Source organism: Pinus tabuliformis, chromosome 3_1 (assembly GCF_031772625.1).
Source record: "Pinus tabuliformis cultivar Carrire ecotype Pingquan chromosome 3_1, CPIR1, whole genome shotgun sequence".
Taxonomy (NCBI): Eukaryota; Viridiplantae; Streptophyta; class Pinopsida; order Pinales; family Pinaceae; genus Pinus; species Pinus tabuliformis.
This window is the reverse complement of record NC_142301.1, coordinates 714379639-714402652: the sequence shown is the minus strand read 5'-3', so window position 1 is coordinate 714402652 and position 23014 is coordinate 714379639. Positions and strand designations below refer to the sequence as shown.

The following is a 23014-nucleotide window of genomic DNA, read 5'->3' as shown; positions in this document are numbered from 1 at the left end:
AGAAATGAATTCAACATCATTAAAACCCTTTCACCTAAAATCTTGTAACCAGAATTTTGAAAAATCTCTACCAAATTTTCTAAACCTTACTAAAATTTCTAATGTTTTCTGAGTAAATTATGACCTAAGTAAAATTATGAGCTCTTCAAACTAAGATGTTTTCTGAGTAAAATTATGACCTAAGTAAAATTATGAGCTCTTCAAACTAAGAAGTGTTTTATTTGCAAACATCAATATCAATATCAAAATAATTTTATGTACCAAATTCCTTCACCGATTCAATATTAAACATAATAAAATGTAACCCCACGAAGCTTAACTTAAAAAAGTGTGCCATATTCCTGAATCCACGAGTCGCGTATCCTGCAAGCAATGCAGCCTTCTTTTATATGTTGCGTGTTAAGTAATAGCGCGCCATATGCTGCGAGCTATGCATGGGAAAAAAGTATTACCACGAAGGAGATTATCGTGCACCAATTCAATATTAAACATAATAAAATGTAACCCCACCAAGCTTACCTTAAAAGAGTGTGCCATATTCCTGAATCCACGAGTCGCGGATCCTGCGAGCAATGCAGCCTTGTTTTATATGTTGCGTGTTAAGTAATAGCACCATATGCTGCGAGCTATGCATGGGAAAAAAGTATTACCACGAAGGAGATTATCGTGCACCAATTCAATATTAAACATAATAAAATGTAACCCCACCAAGCTTACATTAAAAAAGTGTGCCATATTCCTGAATCCACGAGTCGCGGATCCTGCGAGATATGCAGCCTTGTTTTATATGTTGCGTGTTAAGAAATAGCACCATATGCTGCCAGCTATGCTTTGGAAAAGAGTATTACCACGAAAGGAGATTATCCTGCAGAAACGAAAGGAAAGTTTGCTGGCACAAATACTAAGTTTAAGTGCACAACAATAACGTAACCTTACTGACCAAACAAGACATGGACCGCAATTATCTGATACTGACATCACTGGTTAGGTCGTTGACAATGAGATGGACTCAATAAGAACAGTGGTAGGTGCATAATTGGCAGCTCAAATCCAGAGCATGAAACTGTGGTGCTGGATTAAGGGAAGAGAAACGAATAAAGTTTGGCAATATTGATATCAATATGATGAATGAAAAGGGAAAACATGATCTGCACGCAGTGATTGTGCCATTTCCTGCACAGGGTCATGTCAACGCTCTCACGGAATTGGCGCAGCTGTTGGCTATTAGGGGAGTGTTTGTCACTTTCGTCAATACTGAGTGGATACATGAACGCATGGTGGAAGCTTCAAAGAAAGCTAAATCCCCTGTTTGCAAAGGCGATCTGGATTTGGAGCAGCAAGAATGGAGAATTCGTTTTCTGTCAATTCCTGATGGTCTACCGTCCAACCATGGCCGCACCTCCAACACGACAGAGTTACTTCTTTCGCTACAAAAGTTAGGCCCAGCTTTGGAGGACCTCCTAATTACTACTGCTCATGGAAATTCACAATCATTTCCACCCATCACATTCATTATCACAGACGCCATCATGTCCTGCACGGAGCAAGTCGCGAGAAATATGAAATTGCCCAGAGTTATCTTCTGGCCTCTATGTGCTGCTGCCTCCATTTCTCAATGCTACGCCAACTTGCTTCTTTCTGAGGGACACATTCCAGTAAATGGTATGTCTTTCTCTTTGCAGTCTATATCGAATATAATTTTTTTTTGAACATTTCGTCCGTTGAATTTAATTTTTGAATATTTTGTATTGGATAAATAGAAAAGTACACCAGAGCAAAGTTGTGAAAAATTCCCAAACATACCATACATATTCTTTTTTATTTCTCCATTTCCGTAAATTCAATTTAAACTGGGATAACTATAAATAATTTTAGGTATCCATTTATTTAGGTATTAATTCGAATTGTTTCTTCCGTTCGGGACACAGCGTCGTTTTATTTTTCATTTTAATTATATATTTGAGAATTTTATTTTACAGAATTTATCAACGATCATGAAAGATTCATCGCAGGACGCGTTACGTTTTGTGAATTTATTATTCATCGGCCTAGATGTTACTGTTTTGCAAGAATGGTTGAATAATTAGCACAGATCTATTTTAAATATGGATCTAACCTGAGTCTTATAAGTTTTGAGGGATCTAATTTTCATGTTTAAATTTATTTTTATGGGGTTGATATAATTTAAATGTTTTGTATAGGTATTTAATTTTTTTTTTAAGATTTGTTTTGCAAAATTTCAACTTTGATGACATAGGGCTTGCATTACACATCATATTGGCCTGTAAAATGAGCAGAGAGGCTCATTGCATCTCAGCTCAGTGACCTTAATTATAATTTCACCTAATAACTATTTTTTCTTCTCATATTCAAAAGTTTATTTTGATTTGGAAAAACTATACCAATACAAAATTTTAATTGTTAAATTGATTCAAGAAGAAAGAGTTATGATCAGAATCATGAAAACACAAATAATATAACTAAATATTTGATCTCTACAACTAATTTTGAGCCAAAAAACCCACACTATATATATATATATATATATATATATATATATATATATATTCAAAAGTTTATTTTGATTTGGAAAAACTATACCAAATACAAAATTTTAATTGTTAAATTGATTCAAGAAGAAAGAGTTATGATCAGAATCATGAAAACACAAATACTATAACTAAATATTTCATCTCTACAACTAATTTTGAGCCAAAAAAACCTACACAATATAAACATCCAAAAAGTAAAAACATGATAACTACAAGACATTTAATCAGAGGTACTACAAGACATTTAATGAGAGGTACTAGAATCCATGGTGATTCCCATTTGCTTCTCTAGACATATGAGTATTTGATCCATTGATATCATGTGCCAGTCTTCCTTGATTTCATTCCTATCAACTAAAACTCTTCCCAAATGGAATTTCAAGTGTCAATAAAAATCAATAGTGTATGTGTACTAGTTGTGCAGCCTCTAGTATGTCTTGCATTTAGAACCTAGTCTTCCACCTTTGCCAAAACCTCTATATCAGTGAGAGTCCACCTTTCATCAACTAGTTCATGCTTTGTGTGGGCAACTTCCTCTTGAATCAGTTGAGGAATGAGCTCCCCATATCTGGATGTCAAACCCTCAGCCTACATTTGCACCCTTGAACGCTCACGTTCTTGGTAATATGTGGCACCCCAACATACCCTTGCTCTATGTTGGGGTGTGATGAATATCAATTGACAAAGCAAGTCAACACTGCAAACAAGTTGCCACGTTAAGCTACGATCAACTGATTGTCATTTCTCCAAGAGAATAACAAGAGTGAAGGGGGCTAGGTCTCTTAGGACTAATGAGGCCTTGAGGGCCCTGCATAGTGCAAAGATGCTAGCCAATCAAGAATCCTAAAAAACCTTGAGTAGAGTGCAAATTGGTTGAGTTGCTACTAGGGGCAGCAAAGGAGACTAAGTCGCCAACAGATGGACTATTCGAACTACAAGTTGATAAGGAAAATCTAATTGCTTGTTGATGCCACCCCGGACTACTATTGCTTGGAGTTGATTTGACACTGAGGGAAACGATAAATTTTAACTTGAGAACCCAGGGTGGATGGAAATTTCACCTCTAACACTAACCGTCTACCATTAAACCACCCACAAGCTTGGATTGCGCATAATCCACAAGGAGAGTGAGGGAAACCACTTGTATTAGCTAACTCTTCTTTGTATCCTCAAGGAAGATACCCCAAGTTTGGCTAACTCTCACCCTAAATAATTGATGATGAGGAGGAGAATGCCAATCTTCACGTGATGGATGTTAAAGAAGAAGAAACCACAAGCTCTGGGTTGTTGGATTGCCTCCATTCCTAAGAAGATACACCAGAGCCACACCTTGTACAATTCCAAATAATGATTTCTCGTATTATGATTTGAAAACAAATGTCTTCCTCCCACTGCCAATTGAATATTTATTTGGTGTGAGAGCGTAGATGGATAGGCTCCCCTTGCTAACTAGTACACATTCCATTTACTCCTCCAGATATGCTCATACTTCTTGCCAAACCCATTAACATAAACTCCTTGTAGGAATTAACTTTTGATATTGCGAGACCATGGAGCATTATGCCAAATGGTGTATGTTGCATGACATATATTAAACACTTAAGGGGGTGTGTAGCTATATCCGGCTAGCCCATGAGGTAGTAGGATGGTAGAAACATGCCTCCCTACCTTAACTTTTTCTTCTTATTATTATTGTTATTTTAATTTTTCAATTAATTAAATTTTATTTAAATTAATTTTAATTTAATTAATAAATATATTTTCCAGTTGTATTAATAAATATTTAACTAGATTCATAAAAAAAATATGAAAAGAAAAAATTCCTTTTTAAAAAATTACTTTTATTCAATTTTTTTTTTTTTAAATCTCACATTTATCTCTAAAACTTTATAAAAAAAATAAATTTAAAATATAAAATACAATCTAAAACTATTAAATTTAAGATAAAAAAAAAATTGCGAGTGATGTGTCTATTTTGGAACATGGTTTCTCCACAAAATATTTTAAATATTAGTAATAGAGATCTAAAGTTTATCTCAAATGTAGTTATATGTTTCTGTTTTTCAATTTAATTAAAAAGTATTGTAAAATGAAATTAGATTAAATTATATATAAAATATTTCCATTGTGAAATGATTTATGTTTTTTTGCACAATATTGTATTGATAAATCAATGTACAATATTGTAACAAGCTTCCATGATAAAATGGATATGAATCTCCATGGTTTAAAATACTTGTTACATGATTTTAAATGTATATGTATTTAATTCATATATTAATTATTTTAATGATAATAATAATAATAATAATAATAATAATAATAATAATAATAAAGTTATGATTTAATTAATTTTTATGTTATTTTACTCTGAATGGGATGACAAATGTGGCAGGGGGTTTGCACTAGACGATGCCACCCAACCTAGAAATTCAGTTAGGGGATGTGGTGCCTACCCCTAATGAAGTTCAATGCACATAACACATGAGAATATTGGATATTCAGCAAAAGTTTTCATCCTCAATTGGAAGATGAAGACGATAGGTTGTGGTTGGTGAGGGAAGATGTTGTATTTGTGTGATGCCAGGAGAGGCAATAATTTCACCCATTTTGTTAAATTCAAAACAATGGAATGTTGGAGGCTTGGCTACATACAGAGGGAAGCAAGTGGTGTAGGTTGTGTCGACCTGGCGAGTGATTAGCGAATCTAAACATCAAGCAAGAGGAAGGCACGTACAAGGTAGTGTTTCCAACCCCTTAGCTGGTCTACTTCCGGCATGCAACTGATGTCCCCCTTCAATCAATGTGGCTTCATCAACTACTTGGTATCATTATGTTTATCCCTCACTTTCCTTCCTTTCAATTAAGTTGGAATTACTACAAGAGGCTTTGTGTTATGTATAAACAAGATTGTTGGTATTTGCCTTTTATATCCTCACTCTCTCGTGATGGTTTATCAAAGTGGAGATTTCCCCTTTTGTTGTTTGACAATATTAGAGTGAGTTGTTAAGCCCATTCCCCCAATTCTATTCTAAGCTTTCCATTATCGTCCTCCACCATATATGACCAGTGTTGGTTCTCTTATTGCCTGGAGATTATCTCATGTTGAGTGGAGTTCCATATTTTTGGTTTTCTGATACTTGTGCTAGGATTTTTTGGCTGGGGAACTTGTAGCCGATAGTTCGATCTATTGTTGCTCATTTTTAGTTCCTTTTCCTTCTTTCCTTGGGAAATTATTGGGGTAGAGCCTCAAATTCCTATCTTGTTTGGTGTCTTCTTTCAGTGTTATTAACTCACCCTCTCTACAAATAGAGTTAAAGTACTTTTGGCATGTAGGATTTTGCTTTATCAAAAGGTGGATTTTTAGGTGGTTTATTGACTCTATTGGTGTTGTAAGTTTGGTAAACATTTTGTGGGTGGTGGAATTTTATAGTCCCTTTCTCACTTCAGGGAGACTTTGAGGTTTGGTTCAAGCTGGATATTTTTTGGGCTTGCACCTTTGCAACTCTCACACATGGGATTGAGACTATTCATTGTCTAGATTCCTTTTCCTAGGAGGACCAACATACCACAACAACATCATTGGGTTCAAAGAGAGGTTGATTATTATCAAGAGTGGGTCCATTAAGGCCACACCTGTATGCATCATATGTTAGAAGGATTTTCATCTTGGTATCGGGAGCTTACACTGGCCAACTTTTAGGAAGGAATCTCTTGATCTAAGGGAGAATCATCCTCTCATAGGACTAATCTCTCAAACATGGAGGTGATGATTGAATGTGGTTTTGGATCCCATATACAAGACACACAAGGGGTAGGCTCAATCATTACATGCACATTATAGACCTATGAAAATCATATGGTTATCATGTGCTCTCTTGAACACTTGCACAAGCATCTGAGGGATCTAGACAAAAGAATGAAGAGGATTGATTGACACCTCAATATTCCTCTAGTAGCAGGTCAAACAGTGGTATTCCTTATTAGCGGGACGCACCCAAGCATCAAGAGGGATCAAATCTCTTGAGATGCAAGTATTTTGAGATGAAAACAAATAATGAGTCAAAAATATTTTCATTTCTATGATTATAGAAATTAAGGCATTGGCAATAAAATCACTAATATGCTAGGTCAAAACAACAATAAAATAAAAATTTAATCAATGATACATAGAGCTCTAAAGAAAGAGGTAAGAAATCACCAAAAAAACAACAAAGAAATTGCAATATCAAAAGAAGAGTATTAAAGAGGAAATAGTATGTATAGAACAAGAAAAACAAATTCTCAAAGTCAATTTAAGATCCCAAACTCTCCTGATACATCAATGTATGCTCCACCTTTAAATCCTAGGACTAGAGGTAGTTATTTCAAATTATAACGTTGAGATGAACTTTGTTGGACCATCTATGTTATGTCTCTAAAGGAAAGAACTCAATACATAACAACATTTTAGTTTTTTTTTGTCTTAGCAAGTCAAGTTGTTGGGAGAAAGGTTTGTTCTTCCATCTACCTGGGTTCAATTCCGAGATACATGTTTGGCCTATTGTGATGAGGCTAGAAGAATAGGTGCACCCACTAGGTTCATCTCCAAGGGGCATGATTGGCTCATTTTGATAAGGCTAGAAGGGTAAATTCTCCCACTATGAAAGACATGTCTCGATGCTTGCTAAGTCACAATTCATTGCTATGTTTGGTTTGTGGACATTCTTACGAACAATAATACATGACTATACAACTAGAGTAAATGCCTTCCACAAAATGATACCATAGAATATCCTAACCAAAACCACTAAGAACCATATACCTTAAATAAACCCCTAGAAAATACCTAAAATATTAGAAGATCAGTTCCTTATTTCTTCATCGCCAAAACTCCACCTATAAATAAAAAAAACACTAAATCTCACCATCATATCCAAGATCTTGACATGTCAAAAATATTCCCACCAATGCTTGAATAAGGGGATGGTTGATTAAATGTTCATTGTATATTTTCATAATAAAATGATCCCTCCATTACTTGCTTGCATGATAGGAGAGAATTTTAGGTAATGGTTATGACATACCTCTTTCCATTTATTACATGGATAGGTGTGTTTATTTTGGAACAAGAATTCCAATATTTTAATTTAATTTTTTTTCCACTGGAAAAATCCGTAATTTTCATTAAGATAGAGAAAATTATATATTGTAAATGCAGTAGCATATGCTGTAAACAGTGCCGTCCATCCAGATACACCACGCAGGGTGATCTGGCTGATAATACAAAAATGTTGTTTATATAGTCAGTTTAACAGTCTAGTTAAAAAACGCCTGTACATGACCACGCAGGGTCCATTATCAATGTGTCCTTCTATATATATCAAAAAGATTTACAAAAAATTTTATACTTCAGATCTTGTCATTAAATCATTTGCTAGATCAGGGACTATTGTCCCTCTGATATCGCTGGTCTATATATGGCCTGTGGTAATAGCGGTATTCCTCAGTCCCTCGCTGCTCCAGTATTAACCATTCTCCTCTGGGAAGTAGCACGACCTCCTTGGATAATTGATCAGCGCTGCAGTTATATTCCCTGTATATGTGGATACAAGAGATATAGTTAAATGCTGCCTTGAAAGTATGTGTTTCATACAATATGTTGTTGAGTGTGTGAATGTGACATATTGTAGAATGATTGAACCAATTTACAACATTCTTTGAATCCCCAAAAATGTTAAGATTTAAACACTGATGTCCCAGAGAGAAGTGTAATAAGTGGCGGAGGGTCATGAGTTCCGCAAAATTGTTAGAGCCCGCACCGAGCCCCAGCTTTACTTTGTATCTGTGGTGTTCATTGATGTGGAGTATGAAGCCACCCCCACAGCCATTTTGATTCGCGGCCCCATCGAAGAAGGCCCATGGGACAGATTTGTCTATGATGGGGGGTGGTTGAATGCGTCTCTCCCTAGGGGGAGTAGGGTCGGGCAGTTCAAAGTATGAGGAGATAATGCCAGCTTCTGTGCGTGGCCAACACACAGCCATGTTATCAAAGATGTACCTATTGCGGACCTTCCATATATGCCAATTGACCACTAAGGGAAGGTTCAGTAGCTTTGATCCCGGATGACTACGATTCCAATCTTCCCATGCACTTTGTATATCGTCTCCAGTCCAAAACCCAGCAAAGCCTATAGATGTGGAAATGTTTTGCCAAAGAGAGCGGGTTGCTGTGCAATGTAGGAAGAGGTGTACAGTTGATTCTGATGCCTCTTTGCACAATATACACCAAGATGGCCCATAAATCGCTCTATGGGTTAGGTGCTCTCCCGTGGGAACTATATCCTTAAGAACACACCAGAAGAAAAGTCTGGTACGCGGAGGTGCAGTAAGCTTCCAAATGTCTCGCCACCAGTGCAAAGACAGATCAGGTTTTTTATGCTGAATGAGGGAACAGTAGCCTGGCTTTGGTGTGTATATACCATTATCTGCCAAACACCAAACTAATTCATCAGGCCCCTGTTTGATTCGAATATGCGATTCAGATAATGCTGAGGTATATTCAAGCCACTCCTGATGCCATTGTGGAGGGAGGTCGAGTTGTAGAGCCGACTTCCATGCCTGTGAGAAAATGTCTGTGTTCTGTTGATCAACGATGTGTGCGAATACCCTGATCTCTCGTGCATGTAGGTGCCTGATGAGATCTCTATTTAGTATGTGTCTTCCCCCACTTCCTATCCACGGATCTTGTCCAATCCTACCCAGCGAGCCATCATTGATTCTCCAAACCAAATTGTCTCGAATGAGGGGAAGGGAATGGAGCAGTGCCTTCCATACCGATGAGCATCCCGTCGTCTGCCATGATGGAAGTCTGATCCAGTCCAATAAGCTCTGAGGCCAAATGTATTTATGGTATGATATTTGTGCCCAAAGATTCTGGCTTGTCATCAGTGACCAGCCCATTTTTGCAGCAAGTGCTTGAGCAAAGAGGGGAAGGTCCTTGAGCCCCCATCCGCCCCATTTCTTAGGTAGCGCTATATTTTGCCAGCTTATCTAGGTAAATAATCTTTTGTCCTGATTGCCATTCCAGAGATATCTGTTACAGAGTTGTTTAATACGCGCTAGAATGTTCCGCGGGATCCATGCAAGTGCCATCCAGAAGACCGGAGTGGCCTCCAAGACTGATTTGATAAGCACCAGTCTGCCTGCCCTTGATAAGTATCTAAAGCTCCATACTGTGAGTCTCTTCTCCAGCTTTGTAACCAGCCAAACCCAATCAGCAATTCTTTGACAAGTAGGTTTTAGCCAGTAACCCAAATATTTGAGGCCCCTATCCAAGGGGTGAATGCTGTAGGGAAAAGCCTGCTGTGCAAAATGTGATTCATGAACCGATGTGCGAGTGAAAGTGATAGTGGATTTGGAATGATTTGCGAGCATACCTGTAGCGGAGGAGAAGAGAAGAAGAATCTTGGAAAAAGATCTGGAATCCCGTATGCTTCCATCCAACAGAATGAGTACATCGTCCACAAATAGTAGATGAGTGAGAGAGCAATCATCTGAGATCCGGAGACCACAGATATCGCCATTCCTTTTTGCAGAGGCAATGAGCCGACTGAGACCTTCCATGACAATCAGGAAGAGTAGAGGAGACAGTGGGCAGCCCTGTCTCAGTCCCCTTTCAGAGTGAAAAAAGTGTGAGGCCGAGCCATTGATGAGAATACTGAAGGAAGGAGATGTAATACAGGCCATAATCCAAGTGATGTAAATGTGGGGGAATCCCAGATGGATAAGAAGCATCTTGATATAGAGCCAACTGACACGGTCGAAAGCTTTGGATAAGTCAATCTTGAGAATGATGCTCTTGAGATGCTTGGACCAGATAGAATGGATGGCTTCTTGAGCCGAACCTATGGCTTCATGAATCTGTCTGGATTCGAGGAAAGCAAATTGTTGTGGGGCAATATGTCTGGAGAGAATCGGTCTGAGGCGGTTGGCAATGGTCTTGGAAATGATCTTATAAAGGCAGTTGCACAAAGAGATAGGCCTATAATCATCAAAAGAAGATGGGGAGTCAGATTTTGGAATGAGAGCTATGAAGGTCGAGTTGATGGCGTGGTAGATGGACCCCGATGTTCTGCTCTCCTCCACGACATTCAGAAGATCCTGCCCCAGGATTTCATAAAATTCCAAATAGAATTCAATGGTCCATCCATCCGGGCCTGGACTCTTATCTTTTTTGAACCATTTTAAAATACCTTCTAGCTCCCCAGAAGTAACCGGAGCATTTAGCTCTTCTGCATCATCCTCATCAACAAATCTCGGAAAATGTCTCGCTACATTGATAATATCAGGAAGATTTGCTTCACGGGGACATTTGTAAAGATCTCTGAAATGTGTGATGCCAAGGTGGGCAAGCTTATTAAAAGAGTCAGCCATGTCTCCCTCAGGAGTGGGGAGTTTCCAAATGGTGTTGGACACCTTTCGACCTTTGGCATAGCTGTGAAAAAACTTCGAGTTATCGTCCCCTGCTTTTAACCAAATAGCTCTACTCAATCTCTGGGATTCTTCGCGCTCCTTTAGAATATTAGCCTTCTGGTTTTCCAATTCTATCAGTCGACCCTTGTCCTCTGCTGTGATGAAACCCAGGCCCCGATCATCGAGTAATGAGCTCAACTCTGATTCAATATGGGTGAGTTGAGAGGTTTCCCGAGCATGCTTTTCCTTGGCCCAATTAATGGAGAGGTGCTTGATCTCAGAGAGGTTTTTGCAGAACCCTTTTGCAAGGGATTCTGCTCCATTAATGGGATGAGCAGTCCAATATTCAGAGACCATCTTAATGTATGACAGGTCTCTCAGCCAGGTGTGATTGAATTTGTAAGGGGCTTTTGGTTTCTTAAAAGGCCCCTGAATTTCCAGATATATAGGCGCGTGATCCGAAATGCCTCCCGTGCCCACCCATTGCTTGTAATGATGCAACTAATGAAGGAGCGAATCTTTCATGATGAATCTGTCAAGTCTACGGGCCAATGCTGCATCGCCCACCCTCCTGTTCCTCCAGGTAGGAAGGAGTTTATGCATGGGGATATCCACAAAGTTTGTCTGCTCTAACAGATTAGTCATATAATCTGTGATAGAGTCGATTTGTGCCGCCGATCCCCATGATTCCCTGTATCCCAATGAAAAATTGAGATCTCCTCCGATTATTGTCTGCTCCGAATCCATGAGGGAGAGATGTAAGAGTCGCTGCCAAAATTGTTCTCTTTGAATACAAGGGGCATATACATTCACAATCCTGAGATTCATGCCCAGATCAGCTGTGAAAATGTCTAGACCCAAAAAACCCGACCCCCCCCAAGTTGCTTCAACCTTAATGGAGCGAGGGTTAAATCCAATGGCTAGTCCTCCGGATCGACCAGCAGCATCGAGGGCTACAAAGGACCAACCCGGGGTCAAGGATTGAAAGGATTGAGAGATTTGATCGGCCGAGCAAAGAGTTTCTTGTAGCAGGATGATATCAATAGGTTCAATCTCGATGAGAGGCAACCCTCTGCAATTATAAGATAAAAACTTCATGGGGGAACACTGCACGGGGTATATCCTGCTCTAAGGACCCCGTCAATGGTGGATTGACGACCAGAGATGACCTCCGCCCCTTCTTTCTTAATAGCCTTTGAGAGATCAGACTTCCTGCCTTTGGTAGGCAGGGTGGCGGCTCTGGGGAAAGAGATACCAAGACCAGACTGGTGGGCCGACAAATCTTTGGAATGGGATCTGGACCGAAGGAAGTAAGGATGAGGGGGAGAGGCCTCGGAGGATGGTCGGGGGGAAGAAGATGAGGAGGGAGAGAGCAATGAGGGGCCAGTGGAGGCAATGAGGGGAGGGGATGACATAGTACAATGAGCCATAGATGTCTGGAAAGAGGCACCTGTATCATTAATAATATGATCAATAAAAGAGAGTGGAGGGTTCAGAGGAGTACCCGAGGCTGAAACTGCTTCAGCTGCAGAGCGAGCCCTGGTCATCGGCGGCGAGGAGTGCCTGAGTCCAGGGTCAACCGCTGGTGAGGATGCCACCGGAGACGGACCAGTAGGAATGGGGCGCGAGGAGACCGGTGAAGCAGCCCTGGAAGGTGCAGGAGTGTTCTTCGGGGAGTCCTCAGCTTTTCGGTTGAGTGGGCAGTCTTTGTAGAGATGCCCGACCTTGTGACATCGCCTGCAACGGAACGGGACCCCCTCGTAGTCCAGTATCTGGACTCTGATGTATCTCCCCCACTGTAGTGTTATCTTTTCCTCCAGCCCTTCACGGGTATCCAAGTGAACCAATATACGCGCGAGGGTCCTGCTTCTTGATTCCACAAATGTGCGGTCATGATCTAGATATGTACCCAGTGCATTACCAATCCTGATGAAAACTTCTTCACCCCAGAACTGCAGTGGAAGACCCGGCAAGCGCACCCAAATCGGTCCAGCTCCAATTTGTTCACGTTCTGGGTCAAATAAAGGACTCCACCTCTTGAGGAGGACCGGGGCCATTTCAATGTGCCAGTACCAGGTCCGTGTAACTTTCCTTTGAGAAATGTAGTGAGAACCAACCTCTTGGCAGGACATGGACTTCTGGCAGATCAATAAGCAAACCTCCCCAAATCTCCTTCACCCATTGTGTCAGCCTATTGGCCGAATATGCCCGTCCCCGGACATGCCCCACCAACACAGTGCTTGCCATGATTGCAAAATCGCCTATTGCCGAGGTCTCACCGAACCTGATGGTGATATCCTTTGAGGTAGCCTTGATGCACTTCGACTTCCTTTTGCTGGTATGGGGAGCAGACGGGTGGTCCACCAGGGGGTTTGGTACGCCTTCCTGAGGGAACTGTTTAGCTGGTTTAACCTTGACAGCAGGAGTCTCGAAACACCCAGATGGTCGGGCTCCCACACAAGAGGTATGCGCCGCTGCAGTGACCGGAGGATTGACAGAAGGAGCAGTAAAAAAAGATGAGGAAAGCGGGTCAAAAGAGGGCGAGGGAGGGGTGTGAGAGGATAGAATGTGTAGGGTGCCCGGAGAGAGTGGAGGGACTTCGAAATTAGGAGATTCGATAGGGTGAGACCCGATGAGGGGAGGGACAGAGCTGTGTCGCGGTAGGGAAACAACGGGAGGTCGATGAGACGGTTCCGGGCCAGCCAACGACGAAGTCGATACAATCGGAGGGGCAGGAGTGAAACTAGGGTTATCAAAGATGACTCTGTCCGGGTAAGGCTCCTCAGAATAATCAACCGCTTCCGTCTCCATATTATCGTCCATATCCTACCACAGGTCATATTCCGAAAGCGACGGGTGTAGACTGCTACGATGTAGGGTGTACAGTGCGCCTTGTCGAAACCGTGACGGAATTCTGCAGAGCTCAGGAAGAAACCCTAGGTTAACCAAGGCCTTCACGAGTGCGCGCCATCTCCCAGCCTCTCCAAAAAAAACCGACTTCCATACCCTATTCTTCGTTTTAATTTAATTATCAAAAATATTCAGTAGATGGTATATTGTTCATATGGATTTAATATTTATGGAATATTTTAGAATATTTTTAGTTGTATACACAGATCAAAGGATTTCCGAAATAGTTATTCCTTTTTTTCCTTTTTAATTAAATTGATTAATTAAAAAACTCTCATATGAGCTGGTGTCATCTAAAATGATTAAAGGTTTTTTGGGTATGCACTATTGATAAGCCATGGTATTGCAACAAATTCTATTTAAAATTAAGAATCTCATGAGTGAGGGCGAATCTCCATGATTGAGAATTTTGTTACATGTTTATCTTCTAATGTATAAATTTTAATTTGTATATTAATTCCTTTTATAATTAATATAGTAATAATTTATGTAAAGTTATAATTCAGTTAATTTTTTAAGTTTTGGCAACTTGAAATGTATCACAAGTGTTTGGATGTTTATCATGGATTGATGCCTATGGACATTTACCAACATTTAATGCCAATAGGCATGTCTATTTCGGAATAGGCTTTCCAAAATTTTAATTCAATTATATGTAATTATTAGGTGGTTGGAAGAGATTTAATCTCGAGAGAATATGCTAGAACATTCATATTTGTATTCATAGATTGAGGATTAATATTTATTTCCAAATTAGCTATGTTTTTCTATTTTTTTTATCTCAAATTAATTAATAAAAGAAAACGTCATATCAATGTGTCATATTTGGCATGTGGTATTGATAAGCCATGATATTGTATCAAAATCTATTTACATGTCAAGAATTTCTATGTTAAAGTGAGATGAATATCTATGGTTACGAATATTGTTTAAATCATGTATTAATTGTTTTTATAATTAATAATTATAATAATTTAATTTAGATAGTTCTTATTTGTTTTTTGAATTATGTGTCGTGAAGTAAGTGTTTTAACGTGTATCATAGATTGATACCTATTAACATTTACTAGCCATTTAATTTATATGGGTGTAATAGTTTACATGAATATATCATAAATAAGTGTTTGTATGCTTATCATGGATTGATACCTATCAACATTTTCCAACCATTTTATTTATATCACTACACTAATATATATATATATATATATATATATATATATAATGTTTTATTTGCATTTTATTTTCTTTGCAATATCTCTCCTGTGGCATGTCATTTTAAGTAATTTCTCTGTGTTATTAGTCCTTAGCTAGGTAGGAATCTAGGAATCGATTTTCCTATTGACTATGATTAATTTTGGACTAAGCATGGCAAGTTATAATGCTTAACTTTATAAATGATTAAAGTATTTTTTATTTTAATTTAAAAAAAATTGTTATCATTTCATTTTCCTAACATTTGTCCCATGTTGCCCATGAAAATTTCTCACCACTAGAACTCACCAATTTTCATAGGAATCACCAATTTTCATAGAATTTCATAATATAGTTATATAAATTAATAAAAATTAATAGATATATAAATGTATATTATTACCCTGATAGTTAAAGTCTTCCCCAGCTTTCAACCTAATCTTACCATAGTTTGTTATTTTGTTAATGTAACTGAAAGCCTATTTCTTTCAGGTTAATCATGATGCCAAGGGCTTTAATCGAATCAAATCATGTGGAAATGATGGAATTATTTCCATTAAGAATTGGTTTAGGTTCAAATAAAAGTATGAAAAGATATTATTGTGCCTTTTGCAATAGACCAAACGGATCTGGTTTCGAGGTATTTTTATGTCCAGACCTTAAGATTTACAACGCATATGCCGATGAAGGTATTTGAACTTGACTACTTGTGTTGCAAATGTCTCCTTGACTTTCCATGTTGTCTTATTGTCTGCTACATGAATAGTTAGGATCTACATTAGCTTCATATAAGCACAAAAATGGCCACAACAATCTTGATCATATGTCTAACTTCATAACTCTGGTTGCCTACTCATCTACAAATAGGACTTTGTGTCGAACAGACATGCTTCTCTGAGGAAAATTTTTAAACTTGTAGAAACTCATGCACAATGATTTCTTTGATGGCTTCTCCTAATAGGGTTTTTCTTTGTGTGCCTTTTTAGGTCTTCCACCTCTGCATGCTTCTTTAATGCCTTGACTTCGTGATTATCGAATTTCATTGCAAAGAGTTAGTGCACAATATAGTTATATTTTCATTCTTAGCGGCTCCTACTTAACTATCATGATTTACATTGCTGAATCCAAAAGATTTTTACCAGAGGAAGGCAAGTTGTGTCCTCTCGCGATGAAAATATTCAATGCGTTTCGATAACTTTCTTATGTCACTGCATTTCGTGAGATTCCATGACAGAGAAAGATTACACGAGAAGAAGAAGATTACACGAGAAGAAAAGATAGAAGCCCACACTTTGTACCGCTAAATATGAAGATAAAATCTTGAAATTCTACCATCAATGATATCAAAACATTAATTCATACTCCAATAAAGTGGTTTTGAATGTTAAGCAGGACTGGAATGTTTTTTATTCTTATTTCTCTTTAGCAATACTTATTTGCGTTGTTTATGGGGAATAGTGCAAAAATGAATATGTGATGTTTATGTTTAAAATTTATTGTATTTTACATATTTTTTATATGATTATTTATTTATTTTTTGGTGTGTAAGTTTGGATGAATTTTTTCATTCATTTTCAAGAAAAACAAGTAGGTTCTACATTCATATCTATTTGGTTAACTGGCCTCAACCTGCCCATTGGGAAACCAGGTTTATTGGCCACCTTACCGCATTATAAGCCATCCAAAAACAAAAGAGTTTGAGACTATATATCATAGCTATATAGGCCTGACTGTCCTTAATTCTCCTAGTGACGAAATAACTAAGACAAAACATCAAAGTTTGCAAATCATTCATTTATACATAGAAAAATGTAAAAATCCAAACTATGCAAGTCATGCTGCTACTGGTCGGATGAGTTCATGCGTGTTGGGTCTTTTGCACTAGAACTTGACAATTTGGTCTAAGGGAGGCATGGAAAATGCTTCTCTATGCGACCAAGGCAGGCATTTTGTTGTTGAATCTGGGATTGAATGAGCTGAAATTCCTTGTGAATTTCCTAGAATTTTGTTTTAGCCTTGGAAGGTCTAGTAGAGGAAGTCACCAAGGCTCTAGCCATGATATTCTTCATCAACCAATAAAGATAAAAAATTATTGATATTGAGAGGAGTAGCCTCTTGAATATCCAAGGTTCGTCATAAGATCCCGCCATTCCTCCATATCTAGATCCACTATTTCATCCTATTGATTTAAATCAACTTCCCACTCAAAAATTAGCTGGCGAATTTGTGGTTGAGTATTGGCATGGTAGGCTGGAGAAGCTTCTCGAGTTAGAAATGAGCTGGATATACGACCCCGTCCCCTAGCTGGACGTGCTTGGTGTTGGCTTCCTCCTTACCTCTGACCACTATCCTAATTCCTCTCGCAGCCTCCCCTTATCGATTTATCTCTATCAAAGAAAAAAATAGCCATTTTGAAGTTATGCCAACCACAAAGGTAATGGAATAACCTGAAATCAAAAGCCAAGACTACTAGCTCGGGGAGACAACCTTGCTTAGGGTCCTGACGCAAACAATGAGAGTTCGAATATGTAGAATTGAAACAACAGAATACAACATGATTATGAGCATGAAGACTATAAACCATATGTTTCACCAAGATAATGAACTGGGTTTGTTGAAACAGGCCTTTCACGGCAACCCATGGCTCCTCGAGCATTCTTGAAGCAATACCCAATGTCCATTCAAGATTTTCCTTTCCGACGTACCCCGTTTTCATATTAGGCAATAGGTACATCAAAGATACTAAATAATAGACAAAATCTCCCATGCAAGAAGTGCACACCAAATTCCATTGTTCAAACCAAAAATGCATGCACATCCTAGGAAGCAAAATTCCATAACAAACATAGATACTTCTATTATATTCAAAGAACCCATCAGAGTAAACTATTCTTGCCTCCCTAATTTCATGAAATGTTTCCTTTCTGACCCAAGACATCATCTCAAAGACATGGCTCTAGCAAGGTATTAGAGTGTAGAGAATCTCAGGGATAAGGGCATGAATGAATAATGCAGAGTTAACATACCCGCAACTGTCGTCTGCTGGGAAGAGGGTGAAGCCATCTGCACCTGGATGGCTAACCTGTTGAGATGCCTTCATGGGCAACCTGGAGATTGCAATCGACCCTGAAACAATACCTCCAAACCAAGTTAGGCTTGCTGCAAAAGATCTCGATGATAAGATATCTCATTGATCACTTCATTCCCATTTAATATCTATCATGCACTTTGCCACCTTGCACTTGAACGCGAGGGTGCGAGGGCCGGCAATCGACCACCCACTGTCCTTTCCCATTACTCGTCTGGCCATGGCACGGATCCCATCAGTGCTTGGTTATCATCTCTCACTCCAACTAGGGAGATTATTTATTCATTTAAATATATAGATGTGAGTTGTAATATTATATTTTAATGTTTTAATTATAACATTAAAAGTAAAATTTGGTTATTACATGGAGGAAGATATGATAGAGGTCCACACTTTGTCTTGCTAGATATAAACATAAAATGTTGAAATTCTATGGTATCAAAACATTATTTTGTACTAGATTTGAATGTTTTTTCCAATTTTTTTTCTTTTGTAATATTTAACTCTCTTTGTTCTTTATATGTTTAAAAATTTATATATTATTTATTTATTTGAATTTTAACATTTTAAGTAAAATTTGTTTTCTAAATTTGTTATTATTATTTATTTACGAGAGGAATTTGTAATTAGGGATTTGGCAATCTAACAATTAGGGAATTGTCAATCTACCACTGAGTCATTGCAAATGCAACTAGGTCATCACAAATTAAAAGCTGAAAAAGAATATTATTTATTATTAAAATAAATAAATTAGAATTTAACTGACATATTTTTTTATATAATATGCATACACAATGTGAAATATCACAGCTAAATAAATTATAATGTCCTTATTTAGCTTCCCATTATTTCAAGATAAAAAATGTAATAATATTATATTAATAATAGTAATCTCATATATTATCTTTATAATTTATTTATTATTGATAATTATTTTAAAATAAAAATAAATTTATTAAAAATAATTTATTATTAAAAATAAAAAAATTTAGGAAAAAATGCATGGAGAAACTCTTGACCCATCTTCATGGATCACAAATTTAAAAATTCGATCTTCATGAACTGTAAATTTGAAAATTCATGGCTAAAGATTACACACCCTTATTTATGATTTATTAATTTATTATTTTCAAACTTACCATCTTTGAAAATGAGTAAAGTGTAAAAATCTTTATTCCAAAATTATTTTTTATTATTCTCTCCTTTAATCCCTTCTAAAAAATAAACTTTTGATTACTTAAAAAACTATTAATTTCTATTTATTAACTTGGTAGGTCAACAAAGTTATTTATTATTAAAAAAATTAATATTATTAATTATTACTTTCATCTTCGATTGTCTTATAAAGTGAGTTTTGGGTGACTTAAGGATACAAAATTATGAATCTTCTTCTATTCGACTTATCCAGATTTTTAAAAACATAAATTAATTTAATTAATATTAATTATCTACTAAATTTAAAATTAAAATAAATTTATAAGAAAGGATTGATTATTACTCTTATCTTTAATTTTTCACGTTTACAGTAATCATTTTGGGATTTATGTATTTACGATGTATATCGAGCTAATCCTCGTAGAAACCTAAATGCTTTTCATTTGCTCTGAAAAAGATAATGATTATACTATCTTTGATTATACTCTCTTTGTGACTTGTTCAGTAAGGGAAGCCAGAAATCAAGAAAAACTCATCACTTGCCTTCCGGGCAACATCCCACCATTGAAGCCAACCGACCTGATTTACCGGAAAGCAGACCACGATCCTTCGGGCATTCGTTTAAATATCTTTCTGTACGAATCACAGAAGCAAAGCAAAGGCGACTATGTATTAGTGAACACGTTCGAGGAACTCGAAGGGAGGGATGCAATAACAGCACTCTCTTTGAATGGCTGTCCTGCCTTGGCCATTGGACCTCTTTTTCTTCCCAATTTTTTACAGGGAAGGTGTTCGTGCAGCAGTCTGTTGGAGGAAGAGGAAAGCTGCCTCACATGGCTCGATATGCAACAACCGCGATCAGTTATATACGTTTCCTTTGGGAGCATGGCTGCGAAATCACAGCAACAGCTAGAACAGCTAGCGCTAGGGCTAGAGGGCAGCGGACAACCTTTCTTGTGGGTTCTTTGTTTCGATATCGCAGCAGGCCAGGTTGCGATTTTACCCGACGGCTTTGAAGAACGAACAAAGGAGCGGGCACTGTTTGTGAGGTGGGCACCACAGTCAAAAGTACTTGCTCATGTCTCTGTGGGATTGTTCCTCACACACGGCGGATGGAACTCTACCTTGGAGACAATGAGCATGGGAGTTCCCGTAGTGGGATTCCCATATGCTGCTGATCAGTTCCTTAACTGCAGATTCGCCAAGGAGGTATGGGAAATCGGCCTAGCTTTCCAGGATGTGGAGGTAGATAACCAGAAGGTGGTCATGAAAGAAGAGGTGGAGGATGTTATGAGGAGAATGATGACAACACCCGAAGGAAAGAAGATGAGAGACAATGTTCTCAGGCTGAAGGAGTCCGCAGTGAAGTCCATCCTCCCCGGAGGATCTTCCTTCCTGAATTTAAACACTTTTGTAAAAGACATGATGACGATGAGTAAAGCAGCCCAATCCGAAAATGAAACCATGTGACTCGGTTTTCAGAATATGCCATAAAAATACATGGAGATTTGAGAATAAGGTGATGATCACTATCAAAATTTGTGCTGAATCTTTGGATACCTCTCCCGTTTCACTCACCTCTGTGTTCACTGGGATGCGGAGGGCTTTAAAGCCTCTCATGTTTCACTCTCCTCTGTGTTCACTGGGTGAATGCCCGTAATACTCTTCTCAACAAAAGAATTTTTTGGCTTTTGAAAAATATATTTTTAACGTTTTTTTTTGTTAATAGACATTTTATGTTATATATATGGCTCACATAAATGTTATGGTCAGCCTCACTATAAATAACTTCATTAATTTTAAGGCTTTCTTAGTTGTCCATCACATGATCCAGTAAATGTTCCAACTCTCGTGTATCATATGGAGATACCATGGTCAAAATTTTAAATAAGGAGATTTATTTTTAATTATGAGATTTTTAATTTTAAATAGGTTTTGTTGTAATATAAAGGTTTAATATTATGATTTTTTGCTGTAATATTATGATCTGATATGATGATTTAAAATATTGTATGTTCAAAGTGTTTTAAAGCCATGAAACTTGTTTATATTATATTTTTTAATTAATTAATTTAATTAAAAAATTAAAAAATTGATTATTAAAAAATTTAAAAAGACAATAATCACTTTTGATTTGTGTATATTACTAAAAATATTTTAAAATATTTTATATAGATTAAACCCATATTATCCATCTAATAATTATTATTGATAAGTAAATTCAAACTATTAAATTCAAATTTTGGAAATCTTGTTTCAAAATAATCACGCCTACCAATGTAGTTAATAGAAATAAATGTGGCAAATCCATCACCTAAAATGTTATTTTAACATGAAAGCAAATAGTTGAGATGTTATTTTTTCGTGCAAGTAGTTCATGGAAAATTTTATTATGAAAGGTTATAGTGAAAGTTTAATCAACCTCCCCTTTTTCGACATGTCAAAATCTTGGATATGATAATGAGAACCAATGCTTTTCTATTATTTATAGGTGGAGTTTTAGTGATGAAGAAATTTGAAATTGATCTTTTTTTAATATGTTAGGTAGTTAGGTAGTTATTAATTGTTTACTTAAGATTTGCTTCTGAATGGTTTTGGTGAGGATATTCTATGACATTTTTAGGTGGAAGACATTTACTCTAGTTGTGTAGTCATGTATTATTGTTTGTAAGAATGTCTACAAGTCAAATATAGCAATGACTTGTGACTTAGCAATTGTTGAGAAACATCGTTCATGGTGTGGGCGCTTACACTTCTAGCCATATCACAATGGGCCAAACATGTCCCTTGGATGGTGTGGGCGCTTACACTTCTAGCCTTATCACAATGGGCCAAACATGTCCCTTGGATTTGAACCCAGTGGGCACATCTACCCTTTTAGCCTCATCACAATGTATTGAACCCAACTAGATGGAAGAACACACCTAGCTCCCAACAACTCAAGCTGCGAAGACAAGATAAACTAGAATGTTGTTATATATTAAGTTCTTTTCATTAGACACTTAAAATAGATGGTCCAATAAAGTTTATCTCAACATTATAATTTTAAATAACTACATCTAATCCTAGAATAGCCAATATTGATGTATGAAAAGAGTTTGAGATCTTAAATTGATTTTTCTTGTTATTTTGACTTTTCAATAATTTCATTATCAATGCCTAATTTTTGGGTCATTATATGTCTACTATTTTCCAAAACGTAATTATTTTGCTTCTTAAACTAATCATCCCTTTATCTACTTTTCCACTAAAAGTTAAACCACGGCTCCACTTCTTTTTTTGCCTTTACCTAATTTTTCAAACCATCAATTTTATAGGTGACTTAAAAATTTAACCCCATCTATATATGCACACATAAAATTATAGAAAACTAAAGAAGTTAGTGATTCTTGGTTGAGACTCCTAGATGAATATAGCACTATGCCACACTTACAATACTAAAATTTTAAAATGAGAGTTCAAGATAAGCATAGATTCATCTATAATGGATTTTTAGATTTATTAGAAAAAGCTAATCTTTGTTTTCAATGGCATCACCTCATCTTGCATTGTACATACATAAAACATAAATATTGAAATGTAAAATGTTTTTTCATTAGCCAAAAATAACCCCTTCCACTCTTACCTCCCCCAACTTTATTTTAAATTATTATTATTTATA

The 23014-nt window shown here is 37.2% G+C and overlaps 1 protein-coding gene across 1 annotated transcript; it reads left to right on the top strand.

Moving 5' to 3' along the window:
* The first annotated feature begins 1061 nt into the window (after nt 1-1061).
* LOC149189245 (UDP-glycosyltransferase 85A8-like) lies at nt 1062-21094 on the top strand. Its single transcript, XM_089413173.1, has 2 exons — nt 1062-1662; nt 19859-21094. Exons 1-2 carry the CDS (start codon nt 1122-1124, stop codon nt 20821-20823), a joined length of 1506 nt encoding a protein of 501 aa, XP_089269299.1. The 5' UTR covers nt 1062-1121; the 3' UTR covers nt 20824-21094.
* Nucleotides 21095-23014: the final 1920 nt, after the last annotated feature.